Source organism: Scyliorhinus torazame, chromosome 7 (assembly GCF_047496885.1).
Source record: "Scyliorhinus torazame isolate Kashiwa2021f chromosome 7, sScyTor2.1, whole genome shotgun sequence".
Taxonomy (NCBI): domain Eukaryota; kingdom Metazoa; phylum Chordata; class Chondrichthyes; order Carcharhiniformes; family Scyliorhinidae; genus Scyliorhinus; species Scyliorhinus torazame.
The window spans coordinates 51,804,773-51,823,017 of NC_092713.1; the positions used below are offsets into that span (position 1 = coordinate 51,804,773).

Here is an 18,245-nt window from a genome sequence, read left to right on the forward strand (position 1 = left end):
TTTTTTAAAATCATTTTGTTTTATTAAGTTACTTTTCATACCGTTTTTTTTTTTAAAAAGGAAGATTGACATTACAGCATACAAACATTCCCTGGGCAATACAGAACTCAACTGCCAACACATATGGACAATGCACCATGACTTGTCTCGAGTAGGTATTGATTTAGGAATGAAGGACAAAGCCTTGCTGGTTGCACTTTTTTGTCTCTTTAGATTAAAGAACAAATTCAATTTATCCCCCCCACAAAGCACGTGGGCTATTCATCCACAAATAGCAGTGTGCCTTTAAGAGTCTTCTTTATGTACCAAGACCCAGAATCTATTAGATACTGGTCAAACATGCAATCTATATCACATAGACTGGATTTCCTTCTTTTCCTCCTCCCTTCCAATTTCAGAGTCTACGAGGATATTCCACTCAGCTTTTTAAAAAAAAAATGTATGGTTAAAGAGTTAACATCCTGCAGAACACCAAACATATTTTTCACAGTTGAGTCATCACAGAGAGGCAGCCATGAGGGAATGTACACTGACCATAAGATTTTTAACAGAGGATCTTCACAATGACATTTTGAAGGCAAACTATAGAACTGATGTACATGATGTCTAAATAAAACACTTCAATAATCAGTTTTCTAAAACATTTTCTCAAGTGAGGTTTAACATTTTGAAAGCAAACGGTTTTGTAAATGGCACACCTGTTTTCCAAGCAACAATGGGTATATAAACGGGAATTTTTGTGGAAACGGTAACCGTTTTCTCCCAAACAGCACAAGGAAGATCAATGGCACTGGGATGTGTACAGATCTTAAATAATAGTCAGAGGAACATAGTCCCCCTCTTAAACAAGAGACTGCAACATACTTATTGCACACTCTTAAATCAAATGATTAACATTGTTACATTTTAAAAAAAAAGTACTTTAGTGCTCATCAAATGAAAAATATTTTAAAGTGGTCATTAAATTAAAACTAGTAGGAAATATTCTCTTAAAGGAGTACTATACCCAAGATTTTCAATAAATTTATAGATGTACTAAGTACTGCTAATCAAGATTGTGTAGGACCTGAATTTAGCATAGCCCTTCAAGTATTTTATGAAGCCACTATTTTGTTCATCTTTTATCCACCCTGGAGGCAACCAAATTGTGATCAAGAACAATTTCAAACAGAAAAGGCGCTGTTACACCAATAACAATTTCTCTTTCCATTACAGTTGTATTCCAAAAGTAAAGTGGCTTGGAAGGAGCATTATAATTTCCATTTTTCTTTGATCTGTCACAATGCTAAATTAAAGTCAAGTTTAGTTTCCAATAGTTGGGATAGTGACTAGTGTCTGGGAATCCATTTACGAAGCAATGTTGCTTTTAGTTAAGGGATATCACAACTGCAATCAGTGGTTTATGGCAACATAACTCTTTGAGTACTGTTTAAAGCGTTCCACCAAAACAAACCCAACGATTTTACTTAAAATTTAAAAAAACTTAATGGTTCCATCCATTTCTCAATTGCTATTTTATATTACATACATGGAATCACATTCACATGCAGGGATGAGAGGGGTAACTGTCAGAATTGTTCGTCATATAGTGAGTTCCTGATGACAATGACAGGACAACAGCAATCATCAGGATTGTTTTATTACATTAGAATAAAACATACTAAATTTCTTGAAACTATTAACTGGATGCAGATTAGAAAGGCATACAATCCTTAGCCTGTGGAAAGAGGGATGGGGAAAAGAAGATATGAGGAGTGTTTTGTGAAGGTATAAAAGTAAACTGTCCATGCGCACTGCAAATATATTTTCAAGAGATTTTGTTTGTTGTCATTAACATGAAAAAACAGAATTTAAACCCAGTACTCAAAGGGTTAAAAGCTACAACTATATTCTCTTCAATCAATTGTAGATAAGCATGGATGGAAAAGAAATCCAAATTTATGCAAGTTGAAGTCCCATCTATCCTGACATAAAAGCAGCTAAGTGTTAATCTTTGTATTCTCAAAGACCTAGTTATCTCACTTCAAGATCCAAAAACCTGATACCAACCCTCTCCTTCTGCGCCCATTAGACAATGATCTGCAACAAAGTGGCAACAAAAGTGACTCATTTGTTTTAATGACTGACCAGCCTAATATTTTTCATTTGTCGGAATATTTTGTGTACTGCCCAGAGATGAGCGGTTTATCTCCTCTAAGATTTGTTCCAATTAAACAAGAGCTTTGCTGAAACCTGTCATTTTTGATCTGAGCCACATCAGAAGCAATTGCATGATGCCTCGGAACGCAAAAGCGGTCTGCCCCCGATGTGAATTCTTTTGACTGGAGACAAAGTTTTCAAACTCTAGCATGCACAAGTGGCTAAGATTCTAATCTTTGCTCCTCTAATGGCGGGCAGATTTTTTGGAGAAATCCAAGCTGCAAGTAATGGCTGTTTTGAAGTGGGACAAATGTCCTTTTGGAGAAGTTTTTTTTTAAAAAAGCGTCACCTTTGTGTTTGGAACTAAGGGGGAAGGACTTCACGTGATGTCCATCCATCAGTAAAGTCTTCGAATGTGTTCAACCCATCTCAGTTTAGTTAAGCAGTAACACCAAAAGTACCGTGACAATGGATTACAGAAAAGTAAATTGACCACAATGTTAGTCATTTAAAAAAGTGGAAGCAAAATGTTAAATTGGTTGAAAAATGTAGTCCATAACACGCCCTGTTCAGTTAATGTTTGTTAGCTAATTATTTGAGGGAAACAGATTTACAAACCAACATTTAACCAGTGTTAAAAGTGTCTAAACAGCCTGGGCTACAGTGGTCAGATTATTAGAACGCAGATTTCATTTAAATAAAGCTATTGCAATCATTGCCCATCTTTGCACCTCGACCAAAATACAACTCCTCAGGCTTGTGTATGGTCCTCGGCGATGGAGCAAGGGAAGGCAGCAAGAACTGAACTCAAGACATCCCTTTTACTAGAGAGGGGAATCTGCCATTCACACTTACTTCCTTGTAGCCATCTCAAATATGAGTATTATGGGGAAGTCTCATCACTGTGATCAGCTCATGGACCTGATTCAATGGGAAAGAACTAAACAATATTTCAAGGGAGAGGTAAAAGAGAAAAATGATTGCTGCTGGAACCTACTAGCCAAACCCCACAGTCGGGATTACCAACCAAAAATGTCATGCCCAGGACTGAGTAGTGGAATAGGTTAAAAGACTGTTCACATCAGTATTTGGGATTCAAATCCAGCTCCAACACAGGAGATTTTAAAATAAAATCACCCCCCCCACTCCTTCAGCTGTAAAGATTTTATTCAAAATTAATTTGAACCAATTTCTAAACCTGGTTCATAATGGACATGAGCTAGTCTTCAGAACTGCTTGAAGGCCTGATATGGAAAATAGAAATGTCATACTGGTGTTTTTCGGAGACTAAGGCACATAGTTTGGGACACAGCAGAAGGATCTTAACTCTGCATCTAGACTATGATACCTAACACGAATGTGTCGAACAGTGATTCTGGATGGAAAAAAAGTGGACATCCCTCACCATAAGCACAATGGCACTAAAAGTGGGCACGAGAACACGAGTAACTTTTAACTAATTTTAGTCCATCTCCCATTTTGCCCACTTTTAACAATAAATGGTCAAACATTGGCAGAACATACCTGGTGTCTACCCCAATGCTACTGACTCATTCATTTGATGCAGGTACTGCAAAGTAATTTTTATCTGTTAGTACTAATAAGCATGTAATTTTCAATATTTCTGTCCCTCAGCAGTAGGATTATTAAAGCTGGGGATTTGCAATTAATGGTACTGTGCAGCTTCAATAGGTGCGTACTTGATGAACATTTAAAAAGGCAGCCACGACCAATCCCATTGTCACTGCCTGGCGGCTTTTGTTGTGACAAGGTTTCATTTTGAGATCCAGCAAAAATAATAAAAAGGCACTTGTGACCACCTGTGCCTTTGGTTTTGTGATCCAGAGCGGACACCATCATCCGATGAAAGCCCTACCCCCAAGACGTGTCACTCTTGGTATACTGTGACTGTAGAGTAAGGCAGAAGATCAAAGGCTTGTTCATTGAAATATTGGCAACAAGAAAAAAAAACGCCCATCATGGACAAATAAAAAAATCTCCTGCAACATCCCGCCAAACAAAATTCATAAATTGGCACAATATGAAGGATAAAAAGGTGACTGGGATGCTGACAGCAATTGTGCTTGGTGTGTATCGCACCCTCCACAAAGTCATTCCACTTGCACAATTCAGCCCATGCAATCTCATTGGATTCCAGTGATTCCCAGGAAGTAATTTACATAATCCTAATTGATTATTGTGTGGTAGCATTTTGGCAGAATGAATAGTCAGCTGACAATTCAGTAATGAGAAGTGATGCTGCAGTCAATCCATAAACAGGTATTCAGATTTTCAACGACACTGCAAAAACAAAAACCAATGTGCTCTTAACCCTTTCACCGGCATAAACCTAAATATAGGTCAAAATAAATGCCTCCAGGATGACGCACTTGTATTACGGTTTACTCTGCTACCTTCATCTCTCTTTGTAATTAACATAAGGTTCACATTGGGTCAGGAGTTTAAAGTAACCAAAGTCTGCTTATAACCATAATTGAATTTGAATACAGTGGATGTTAGCCAATAGCAGTCCAAGGTTTAACAGAAATTACCATTTTGATTAAAAAGTTGTTCAACATACAGTAACAAAACAAAGCACTTTTTTAAAAAAAAAGCTCATTTTTTAAACATTATACAAATATCTTTAAAACCCAATCAGAAAATAGCACTATACTACATGACCTATTCTACATTTTTCACAGGCCGGTGAAGGGATTAAAGCACTATACACTTATGCATTTTAAAAAAATTATTGGAGCATATAAGTAGCAACCCCAGTCACTATTACAATCACACCTGGATCCACTTCAGCAGCTGAATTCATAGTCCCAATTCCAATTCGGTTTAGAAAGGAATAATCTTAAGGAGTCCACACTTGCTAATAATCTCGGTCCTAGAGGTGGGACTACTAAACATTTCATGTCTAGGTTTGTTTTAATCGGTTACTTGAATCAAAGTATGGAGGGTAGAAATAGTCAGAGATATTAAAATATTCAGATGCCCTGCATAATAAATATTGCAGCTTTTCTACAGCTCAGACTGGGAGACGATTATTGACCCTTGTAGGCAGGGATGATGTGAGGTGCTGCGAGATTAGCAGAATTAAGAAGTTTGGGGGAGTGGGGAGCAGGTGCAAAATTTCACTAAATATGCATAGTTATCATTGTGCTATGTAAGAGTGACATTTTCCCCCTTATGTGCAGGTGACAATAATTACAATTACATTTTAAAAGATGGAAAGGCCTGATCATTCTAAATTAATATTTAATCCAATTTTTAATGGACATGATGCCTTTAGGAGTTATAGTTACATGAATGTTTTCACAATACTCCGAATGGGCTGTTCGGCTAATTGTGAAGTTTGAATTCTTTTATTCCTTAAAGTGGTTATTAATTTTTCAGTATTAATCAGGTAGCAGCAAGTGGCTGTCTGGTTTCAGAATGATTGGGGCTGGAAATTAATTTTCTTTTGAGAATCACATCATAATTCATCTCTACATCCCTCCCTACTGAAAGTTATGAATTATTAAAACAGTAGATCCAGGATTTTTCTTCATCAATAAGTCAACTCTATCTTCACTGGGGTTACTAACTTAACAGACAACATTCTTCCCTTGGTTAGAAACAGCTGAGAATCTCTTGGTCAAATCTTTATGGGTCAACACATGGTAAATGCAGATGTAAACTCCAAATGTTAAAATAATTCTGGACTCAACAGGTATGAATAACCAATCAGAAGCCTAGGAAGAATTTAATAACTTCCTACAAAATTCAACATTTCCATTGTAGTTTATCAGAAGTCCATCATATTAAAAATGATTTGATTTATATCTGTTTTGTTAATTTGTCAATTTATGTCAAGTTTCTTTTGTAATATAATCAAAGACATTCCACAGATTACAATATGTTGTATTAACATAAATTTTTCTCCGACTCCCCTCCCTGTCCAACATTCATAACTAACACTCACAATATTGCTGTCCCACCACATAGGAACAACTATGTAATGGACAAGTACACAATACCAATTATATAACTGAATGTATTATGTCGAATAAATGTTTGGTAGTAATAATTCAAAACTTTAAATCAATAGGTCACAATTAATAATCCTTTAACAGGATGTCAGTGTGTAAATGACATGGGGTATGCTGGAAGTCAGCATCCACCATATTCGTGACCTGTAAAATAAAAATAATTCTAATAAATAATACTCTGTTTTAGTGCAGGAAGTTTGAAGCACCAGTAGTCTACACTACAGAATGCAACATGTGGGTCTGTGCCAGCAATTCCCCACATCACAAGTTCATCTCACCAGAGCTACCATAAGAAGCTGCAAGGCAAGGTTTGTGATTTTTCAAAGAGAAAGCAAAAACTCTCAACCAGGTGAGTATGTACAGCTTCCAATGGATCGGTTTGCAGCGTTATGAGGACTGGCCTGAGAACAGGTCACCCACCTATTTGGCTGGAGATATGTCAAATGGGAGAGAGATAAATATAAATACTTTAAAGACATCTCGCCCTCAAGAAAGATCCTAAAAAGAGCTATTTCAAACTTTAATCTCGCCTGGCGATGTCATGTTGTAAACTGCCCAATGTCATTTATGCTGTCTGTCCAAGCCCACTGACTTGATTACTACCTTGTATTTTCAACCAATTATCCAGTGATGTATTCAGGTGCACCCTTCTCCCCAAACTTGTCAGGGTTATTTCAGAAGCTACTAATGACAATGTTATTAATTTATTAGTGTAGGTGAATTTCAGTCAAATAAATATTACACACTTGCCCATTACATATTCTATTTATATTATACAGGAGTGAAGAATGATTTTAAAACAAATAATGGTTATTTAAAAAATTGAAAACAGATAAGCTACTTTATGTTGTGATTTTATACCATCAATGTGAACAGTGAAATATCAGTTAATATCACCAACTAAAATTCTTTCCCTATGGTATTAACAGCCATAAAGATTGGACTTTGAGTTCCTCACCGCAAAATATACATTCTCAATATTAACCTCATTGGAAAATGGCTGGCAGTCATATGGATTTAAAAAGAAAAAGAAAGTTGCCTTTATTAAAGTATTCAACTAATATTTAATAAAGTACCAGGTTGCTATTAAGGTTAAACAATGAATGTACGGAATCAGTACATTCTTGTAAACCTCAACTCCTCTTTGCAAACACTGGGACCTACTAAACATTCCAAGACACAATTGCTGTGACCAAGTGAACAGAATTACCAGATGTTCTATTATACAAATAAAATTAAATCTATATAATGTAATACCACACAGGATTTTGTGACTCTGAAAAATCCAAACTCTGGGAACTATTATACACAAATCAATAAGCGCTCCTTTCCCCAAGACTGTTCAATTCCTCCGTAGTTACTACTGAAAGCATTCGATAAAGATTTGTCTTTTTGGGTTTTCACAAGCACAACCACCAGTTATCCATTTCCATACAAAACCTTCAAACAAGATGGGAGGGACTTGCATCAAGTCTGGAGCTTCAACTGTCAAAGTTTACTTCACAACAGTTTATAAAAGGCCTGCTGTCTGCAACCTAGGTGTGTGCACACCTCCCCCAAATCGATTGGTGCCTAAAGCCATCTGGTATGGTGCCCAGTCCTTCACCGTTAAAAAGGTTAACTGACACCAAGCAACGATAATTTACTATGCCCACGGCCATTCCAGTCATCTTTATGGATCCATGTCATCAAGGTCGCTTTTAGAATCACCAAGCATCATCGGAGACTCGGAACCCTTAGTTTGAAGAAATGAAGGAAAGGTGTTATTGAAACAAACACAATACTTTAAAAGGTAACTTATGATTTATAAGTGGAATGATGATGAAAAAAACCATAGAAAGGGAAAGCTGAAAAATATGTTGCTGCACCATTAAGAATATTAACCTTTTAAGTGCTGGCTGCCAAGTGTTATCTTCTCATACATTTGTTCCAATACACTGTTATCGTAATTTGAGAAAAAAAAACTGGAAATGCACAGCAAGTTTGGCAGCATTGAAAGAGAAAGATGGGTTAAATATAGTCTCACTTTTCACATCTACTAGCATGTCTTTCCTTGGAGGCAGACAATTAGTGAATCTACTGAACCCATCATAATAACATGCAGTGCCTGCGAATGTGTGAGTGGCATGCACCATACTTTACCACCTCACATCAAAAAGGCAGCCTTGATAGAACAAGAGTCCACTTTGGTTTCAAATACACTTTAATCTGGTGGATCGGTGTAGCATAACTCTGCAATGCTGGCAATTCCAGCAACAAATTCATTCAGGATTTTACAAAATTAAAACTTGTGCAATAATTTTTTAGATGAAAATAATTTAGGACTAATGAAATTTTGGTTTTCAATATTTGTATTCTCTCTATTTTATTGTTTCAAATCAGGCGACCAATTTTGTACACTTGCCATCCTTGGTTACAATTATTTTAGTTTTCTTCGCTAACTTTTAATTGCATGACACACATCTACTGCAACAATCTGTCTAAACGTTCAGTAAGGAGTCTATTTTACCTGCCGGAGTGTTCTATCTCCATTCTCTGTAGCAGGGCTGCCATCTGACCCATTACTGCTCCCAGATTGTTCCTTCTCATTCAAAAGGGCTGTAGCGTAGGCGAGTGTGTCCTGTAGTAAAGTATATAAGTCTTATGTTTGCATGTCTTACTGTGGCATTCAAATTTTGGCTTTTCACATTGCCTTTCTTTTTAATATTAATCTCAAGAAGTACAAAGAAAGCAAGGAAACGGGGCAGCTTGTATGGGTAGAAAAGTACTTGGATTCATTCCTAAATCCTGCCCCCTTCGGTGATCTTTTATTCTCATTCATGTAGTCAAGAAAGGCAGATTAGAAGACTGCATCAATGGTTTATGAGGAAGAAAGAGAAAAACAAGGAAAAGCTACCGTGGGCCATTTCCCACATCGCCTCATAGTTCAAGTTGTTCTGAAGTTTGGAAGCAAATGATCCATCCCCTCAGATGGAGAGGGTAAACTCAGAGCTTTGCAAAGGAGAAGAGAAAAATCTAAATATTTCAGAAGTATTATTCTGTTCTGATGGCAGCAAACATACAGAGTCAGATTGTTACAAGCTCTAGCTGCACTCCTGATCTTGGGCACCCGACATTTCAGGGTTGTTCTGAAATGTTGCACATTGTTGGATAGAGGTGTTAAACCAAAGTTCTGTCTGCTTGTTCAAGTGGATGAAAAATAACTGACGGAGCTACTGAAAGGGGCAATAGGCAGTTCTCCTGACCAACAGTTAATTCCGAATCAGCCTTAGCATAAATGATTATTTGGTCATTTATTTGATTTAAAGGGGGTGGCTGTTCCTTAATTGTCTATTACCACATATCTTCAAAAAAATTAACTGGCTGTGAAATACTTTGTAATGCCTCTCGGATGTGAACGATAATATTTAACTGCAAGTTCTCCCTTCCTTTTATGAGTAAGGTGTTGGAACCAATGACCAATATCAGAACTAGGATAAGGAATTCTGAATAATTTTTTTTGTGGTATTTTTGCCCCCCAAATATCTCTCTAGTCAAAAGACAAGGGGAGAAATAGAGGTTATTTACAGCATTGCTTTTTCCGGAATATCACCCCTCTTTCTGACAGTAGGAAAGAAGCAAAGAAATTGCTGCCATAGACTGATGTTTTGCCTTGCTTATCCTAGCGGTTGCTGTACGGAAAGTTGAGGCAGCTGAAATACCTGTGCTGAAATTGTGCGCTGAAATGTTTTTGCTGTTGAAGTTTCATTTGATATGTTGCTCTGTGGAGCCCAATAATGTTCAGACATCTAAATAGAGAGAAATAGAAAAAGACAGAGGTAATTCAACTATAGAACACACAAACTGTGTCAGTCTCAGGATACAAGACACCTCCAAAATGACATGTCTTTAACAATTGCTTCAATATTTCTTAGAGGCTCCAACATGGAACCCAGCCAAGAACTTCAGAAACGCAACAGATCTTTTTTTTTTTTTTAAATATAAATTTAGACTATCCAATTCATTTTTTCCAATTAAGGGTCAATTTAACGTGGCCAATCCACCTATCCTGCACATTTTTTGGGTTGTGGGGGCGAAACACACGCAAACACAGGGAGAATGTGCAAACTACACATGGACAGTGACCCAGAGCCGGGATCCAACCTGGGACCTCGGTGCCGTGAGGCAACCGTGCTAACCACCTGCGCCACCGTGCTGCCCAAACTCAACAGATCTTAGGTCAATGAACAGCTCTGAAGAATCAGGTAACTTGTTAATCCGACTGGAACATTGGAATTTGAAAACAGCACACGTTTCTTACTTTGTCTGGATAATACATTATTTCATTTGGATCTTGGATCATTTGGGTGGCACGGTGATTAGCACAGCTGCATCGCAGTGCCAAGGACCCTTGGATGACTGTGTGGAGTCTGCACATTCTCCCCGTGTCGGTGTTGGTTTCCTCTAGGTGCTCTGGTTTCCTCAAACAGTCCAAAGATGTCCAGGTTAGGTGGATTGACCGTGATCAATGTGCGGGAATACGGGGATGGGGCGGGGTAGTGGGCCTCGGTGGAGTGCTCTTTCGGAGTGTCAGTGCAGACTCGATGGGCCGAATGGTCTCCTTCTGCACTGTAGGGATTCTATGATATATGATTTCTATGATTTAATTTTGCAGAAATATATCAAAACTATTTGCGACATCAAAGCTAGTTTTGCAGAGTTAAGGATTGTTGATAGTGTCAGCTTCATTCTGAAATTATACAATATTCAAAAAAAAACATTGGTAGGTTACAAGTGATCTCAAAAGTTGATAAATACATTGTTGTCAGTCATCACCTTCTTTTGCAACCATTGCACAGCCCAGCTCCAGTGGTGAGGATGTTCCCGAAAATAATCCTTAGCAGCTGCACATCTATTGAAGAGGGAAGTAAATGCTTATTAGTTGTACAGTTTTTTCGAAGATAGCAAAAAAAAAAAAAATATGGATAGCGAAACAGGATGACACATGTTGCCTTCTGGGACCCAAGTTTAAACCTGAATTATGTAGGTTAAGCTGCAAGTTTCATTTTCCTGAAAACTGCTTAAAGTTTCATTTTAGAAACAAACTAGTGGAATAATTCTACTTGTGTAATGACAGCTGTACCTAGGTTGTAAAAGAGGTCTCTGGTCAGAGGAGATCCAGTGCCAGAGCAACTGGGCAGAAACTTCAAACAATAAGATACCAAACTTTTCTGGGGTTTACATTCACTCTTGTTTAATTAGGATTCTGCTGGAACGCAGGTTAGGGTGTGGAAGTAGAATAGAACTTACTTCAGTGAATCACTTCATAGTTCAACAGTTTGATTTAAAAAATAGCAGCTGAACGGAATGACTGTTAGGCATAGCTTGCTAAAAGCCTTACAAATAGACTTAGGCAAAATGATAGTACAACAAAGAAAAATAATAAAACTTCCGCAAGCTTTGAAGGCTGGAGGTGGAATGTTACTGGCGAGTTATGGAATAGGGCATAAAGAACAGCCTACGGTGAGATAAGGAAAGATGATACAAGGCCTTGGGCCTAATTGATCAAGAACTGTAGGCATGTGTGAAGGTTCAGGCTAATGCTTGGTGAGTGACATTAAGGGCATGCTTTTCAATACAATGGCTTTATAGCATATTTCAAATTAAAGTAACTCTTTATAGAGCAAAAGGCCGCATCAACAATCCATCCAGGTCCACCCCTGAAAAAAAGTATAAAGTGAAAGACTTTGGGAGAGCGCAGTGCAGTAGGCAGCAGAGAGAAACCCCTAAGGGTAGATCCATGCCAACACTCTTGGCTAGCCTGAGAAATCACAAAGACAAGAAGCACCAAGAAGAGGAAAAAGAAAATGAGTTGTTCATGAAAGCCAACTTTTCTCAACCTGGGCTGTTACTCATGTCTTGTCATGGTCATATATTTTTGCTGCGTAACTAGGGTTCTATTCCATTCTAAACCTACATTCAACATATCCACCACACTGATTACAGTTGATCCTGATTGAAAGATTAAAATCACTACACCAGTAAGGGTGAGGACTCTCATTCCAGTTCTTAATGGCTGAAAACTTGACTGTAAGACTAACCATTACCGTTGCAGCTGTAGAAGAAACCCCAGATAAGGGATCACAGCTAATGAAGGTAAAAGAAACAGCAGCGCAAGTAGGATACTTTGACCGAAGCACATTGTTTGGTCCATAGAGAAAAAAGAGAGTAATTATGCTATTAATTATGTTCTGCTTAAACTGGAAGGATCACACACTAGTGAATGAATTCTATTTTTCAAACTACATCTCCCATATTTGAATAAATATTTTCACAGAACAGGCAGCATCTGTGGTGGGACAGTTATTATGATCTGAAACTAATACGGTTTCTCCTCTAGATTAATTGAACAATTTAGACCATCAAGGCTTTTTCACTTGATATCATGACCTGGAGTTTCCTCCTTGGACGGAACCCAGTAGACCCAAAAATGCAGTCAAGGTCATGAGAATTTTGTTAATATCAAGTAATGCCCAAGTGTCCTCCAATCTCATTGGCAAGGCCGGAGCATAAAATGGGCATCACTGGAAATCAATCAACCGAAACAATTGGAGTTGAAGAGAAGTGCCAAACCTGCACCATATATTTTTTTGCAAAAGCAAGTTCCAATTGATTCAACCATCATTCATACACATCATGTTCGGGACCTGTAACTGGGGAAGGAAACTTTTGGATTTTTCATGCGATCTGTACGTATGCCATTCAAATCTAGTCAAAGAAACAAAAACTAAATAGGGCTCAATGAGGCGGAATTTTGTAAAAAGTTCAAATAATTTAAAATTAAAATACAAGAATTACTTTCTTTCTTGAGATCTCTTAAAGCTGTTAAAAAATACTTCACTTCTGTAACTTGGGACATGGTCAACTGTGTGGGCTGATATGATGGATTGATATAAAAAGACGAGATGATTTGAGCATAATGCAGTTATACATATAACTTGCTTTCGCTCAAATTTCTAACCTTTTAAGCCATATACAATTGGTTTGTGCCTTGGTTATACATATATCTGGACACAAGTGTGAAGGAGATTCGTGTAGAAGATTGTAGTTTAGTCGGGCAGCATGGTCGGCATGGGCTTGGAGGGCCGAAGGGCCTGTTCCTGTGCTGTATATTTCTTTGTTCTTTGTTCTTTGAGAGTTCAGGTCGTCATTGGTGCTATTATAGATTAATATCAGTGAATCAAGCCAAGGTTCTTACTTTAAGGTTACAGAAGTGAGGTATTTTTTAACAGCTTTAAGAGATCTCAATAAAGAAAGTAATGGGCAGCATGGTAGCACAAGTGGCTAGCACTGTGGCTTCACAGCGCCAGGGTCCCAGGTTCGATTCCCCGCTGGGACACTGTCTGTGCGGAGTCTGCACGTTCTCCCCGTGTCTGCGTGGGTTTCCTCCGGGTGCTCCGGTTTCCTCCCACAGTCCAAAGACGTGCAGGTTAGGTGGATTGGCCATGATAAATTGCCCTTAGTGACCAAAAAGGTTAGGAGGGGTTATTGGGTTACAGGGATAGGGTGGAAGTGAGGGCTTAAGTGGGTTGGTGCAGACTCGATGGGCCGAATGGCCTCCTCCTGCACTGTATGTTCTATGTTCTTTGGAAAATGCCATCTTTAGTTTATGGGAGTTGATTACAAATGCACTCCAACTGAACTACTTCTATTTCGTTAACCAACAATGTCTTTGAGAAGTATTTTTTTTCTTAAAGACACCAAATATTGTATGGGGATTGGAGAAAAAAACTAAACAAGTTTAAGTACTAGATTGAATGTTGAGCCAAGCAGTCTGGACATTCTAAAACTTCAATTGTGTTTAATGTTTAAGACTTAACTTTGGGTACAAGTTTGTGATTTCTCCCAGCACACTCTGGCCTCCTGTGCAATATTCCTTCACATCTTCGATAACAGAGCTTGCTGCTGCCTCAGTCCTACTCTTTGTTAACCCTACTCAAATTCTTTAACTCCCTATCTCCCTTTTTACCTTTGTAACGCTTTTCAACTAAGCTTTGTGTCACCTCTTACAAGACATTGTTTCTCCCCCCTCCCCCCTCTGAATGAACCACCTCTATTCGTTTTCCAATGTTAGTGGTTACATAAATACAAGTGGTCCATATGTAGCCAGCAAAATCAAAGCTCATCTTTTCAAATCAATTTTAAGTTTTACGCTTGAGTACTTACTTTTGAGCTAATAGGACCAGGAATTTGATACACTGGTAGCAGCGGCTGCTGTCAACATTGTTACTCTGGTGCATCAGGGCTGTGGAAATGAGGGAAGAGGATTATCAATCATTTAAATTTAGATCACAGCTACAGAGTGGAAGAATATGCTGTTGGAAATGAAAGGCCAAGTTAATAGGTGTGGTTAAACCACACACTGGGTCAGCAACCAGCTGTGTACACAACAGAGGAGACATGCCCACTAATGACATGACCAATGACATGCTCACCAATGACAAAAATAGGAGGGGAGGAAGACACACACAACAAACACACAATTCGATTGGTTGAAAAATACTCAAAAATGTACCTACTCATGGCTTAATGGGTAAAAGCAATACAAAGTATTTCACACTTGGAAGGCTGAGGTTGAATCCATGGCATGTGCTGAGTTTTAATCATAGAATCCCTACAATGCAGAAGGAGGCCATTCGGAACCGACCCCAGAAAGAGCACTCTACTCACGTTCACTCCCCCGCCCTATCCCCATAACTTAACCTGCGTATCCCTGTACACTCAGCGGCAATTTAGCGTGGCCAATCCACCTAACCTGCACATCTTTGGACTGCGGGAGGAAATAGGAGCATCTGGAGGAAACCCACGCAGACACGGGGAGAATGTGCAAATTCCAGCCACCCAAGGGTGGAACCAAACCCGGGTCCTTGGTGCTGTTAGGCAGCAGTGCTAACCACTGTGCCACTACCACATCAGTGTAGCTAAAGCAGCAGCTGTGTAATCACCTAAGCCTCCACAGGAAAAGGGCAAGAGGAAAACAAGAGCCTTCCAATCGTGCAATGAAAAAAAGTGCATTTGTGAATGTCAGGCTTAATGTGGCTAGATAATCTGGCAATGCTCAATGTATATTCCACAGCAATAAAACAGTCCTAATCAAAGTTAGAACTGACATCCTATGAGATTATGACCATGGCACATCATAGCTCTTCTGTTTAATGTAGCTTTTGACTACAGCTTCCTTCTCGAACATCTCTTCAGAATTATCCAGCTCAGATGAAATGCCCTTGCTTGATTTCAAGTCTTCCTCATCTAATCACAGTGACAAGATCGGCAACAATGATCCCCCCCCCCCCCCCCCCCCCCCCCCCCCCCAACCGAATTACCTGGGGAATGTACTCAATATCTCTTCCTATTCATCATTCAGATGCTGTTATTGTGTGACATCACAGAAATGTAGGATCAGCTTCCACATACAACTTGACATTTAGCTCCATCTCTCTGTAACCTCTTTCGACCCTTCCACTGCTTCAATGTGGTCAGACCGCTTGTCTGATGCCCAATCTTGGTTGAACTACAATTTCCTTCACTGAACATGGGGAAAACTGACACCCATTTTCTTAGCCTTCGCCACAAAGTCTGTAAAATTGACATTGGCTCCATCTTTCGCCACACCAACAGTCTCAGGATGAATCAATTTGCTTGCAACTTTGACATCCTACCCAGCCCAAGCTTCTGACCTCACAAAATCTCTTCCATCTTCCTGGTAATTCACATTCCATTAACCTGACCTTAGCCCAAGTGTTGCTGTAACCCTATTCATACCTTTGTTGCCTTCAGACTTTATTATTCCAATGCTCTCTTTTAAAAAATATATAATTTCCAATTAAGGGGCAATTTAGCGTGGCCAATCCACCTACCCTGCACATCATTGGGTTGTTGGGGTGAAACATGGGGAGAATGTGCAAACTCCACATTGACAGTGACCCGGGGCCAGGATCAAACCTGGGTCCTCAGTGCCGAGATGCAGCAGTGCTAACCACTGTGCCGCCCTTCCAATGCTCTATTGTTCATCCCAAACACTGCTACCCATACCCTATCCAACAACCCCATCATCCTAACTTGTTATCTACATTGTTTCCAATTCCCAAGGTTCCAATTTAAGCTGTTTGTCTTTACGTTTAAATGACTTTATGGCTTTGTCCCTTCTGATCTCAAAGCTGTTCCGGCCCTAAAAGCATCCTACCCATCAAAACACATAATCTGGCCTCTTGTGTATTCAACCAACCACTGTAGGCTGTCTCTAACGGTCAGTCCCATACTCTGATATTCCGCTCCAAACATCATCCACCTCTCCAGCTCCCTGTTCTTCCTCAAGACCCAGCTTAAAATTAATATTTTTGACTAAGCTTTTGGCAACCTCCTAAAACTTCCTCCTTTGGATCAATGTCTGTTATTATCCAATTATATCTCTATGAAGCACCTTGGGATGTTTTTCTTTGTTAAAAGTGATATACAAATGTAAGTTGTTGCTGGTGTTGGAGAGGTATATGAAGAATAGCTACATGAGAAAAGCACTGAAGAGATGTCAGTGTTGCAAAATTGCATCCCAGAGTAAGTAACAACATTTTATGAAGAAAATCAATCAGGGTGAGGAGAGTGAGGACAAGTAACAAAGGTGTACCTAGTAACCCTTTTTCTGACTCAAAAGCAAACTTCAGGCGACGAGATTGCAATGGATCTTGAATGACCTTAATGAAAGTGGAAAAATAGAGTAGGTTACCAATGAGCATTTTTTGCATATGTTGGGTGGAGGGGGAGGGGGTGGAGAAGAGAAAGGGAAGGACATGTCCATTCTATCTTATTTGTTTACTTCTTTACACAGAAGTCTAAAAAGTTACTGATTAGTCACTTACCAGAATTTCATGCAGTAACTGGAAGATGTTCTTCAGTTCATGAGGTGGAGCTGTCTCCAATTGATTCTATGTAACAGGAGACAGTCACAATAGGTGTAATTAAAAAACCAAGCCAAACTGAAACCAATTCTCCAGTGAATTTCTTTAATGCTACAACAAGCTCCTAATAAAAACATTAAAATAGCTGAACGAACAATCCTGCTGAAGTATTAAATTTGAATGGATCAAACTTAAAATTCTAGTATGCAGGTAAACAATAGAGTGTCATAGTGAGAACATGGTACTTTACTCTTAAAGACAGATGCTGATAATATTGTGAGGATAAAAATCTACCAAATAGATAGAAATCCCAAATGGCATACAATTGGACACAAATCATTTGGGTAGCTATTGCGGCATTAACCATGGCTCAGAAGAAGCAGTTTACCTGAATTAGAAAGACGTGGATTTAAACCCTACTCCATATAATTTAGGCTGACATTTCAGTGCAGTGCTGAAGGAGTGCGACATTGTTGAAGGTTAAACAGAGCTTAGCTTGCCCCTTGGGTGAATGTAAAAGATCCCATGGCATTATTCAAAGAGCAACAATGGATATTTCCTGGTGCCCTGGCAAACATTTATTCCGAAATCAACATCAGTAAAAAGTACATTCAATCATTACTTTATTGCTGATCATGTAATCTAGATGTGTGCGGATTTTGCTATATTATAATGGTGATTACACTGCAAGACTACCATTCAAAGAATAGCAAGGGAGGTTGCTGCTGTATAAATGCAATTTCTTTCTTTACTTACTTTCAGTATGGACTTCAAACTCCCACAAAGAAAAGCACATTATTCATAGGGGGAAAGCCACCAAGGCAGCTCTTATGGTTCCACACATAGTCAAAGATGTGCGAGGTATTTTAACCTAACTTGACTAGTGGGAAACAGACAGGATTGGATTTGCTTTCCATTTAATATCCCGCCTGACTTTACTTTCCATTGTACTTCAATGGAAAATGGGTTACGGTGTAAGTTGAGCAGCAGATTACGCAGACACGGGAAGGATGTGCAAACCCCACACGGACAGTGACACGGGGCCAGGATCGAACCCGGGTCCTCGGTACCGTGAGGCAGCAGTGTTAACCATTGCGCCACTGTGCTGCCCCCAGACAATAATGTTTATGACAGCATA

The 18,245-nt window shown here is 39.0% G+C and overlaps 1 protein-coding gene across 2 annotated transcripts in view; it reads right to left on the bottom strand.

Annotated features, from left to right (window-relative positions):
• Positions 1-18,245, bottom strand: part of usp24 (ubiquitin specific peptidase 24) — a 260,396-nt gene continuing 242,151 nt past the window's right edge. For both annotated transcript variants that reach the window (XM_072510705.1, XM_072510704.1), the window contains exons 61-67: positions 17,069-17,134; positions 16,837-16,903; positions 14,382-14,460; positions 10,992-11,067; positions 9,878-9,964; positions 8,686-8,796; positions 1-7,911 (exon numbers count right to left, since the gene is read on the bottom strand). In XM_072510705.1, coding sequence (XP_072366806.1) covers positions 7,849-7,911; positions 8,686-8,796; positions 9,878-9,964; positions 10,992-11,067; positions 14,382-14,460; positions 16,837-16,903; positions 17,069-17,134 — 549 coding nt within the window. In that variant the 3' untranslated portion in view covers positions 1-7,848. The remainder of the gene's footprint in view (positions 7,912-8,685; positions 8,797-9,877; positions 9,965-10,991; positions 11,068-14,381; positions 14,461-16,836; positions 16,904-17,068; positions 17,135-18,245) is intronic.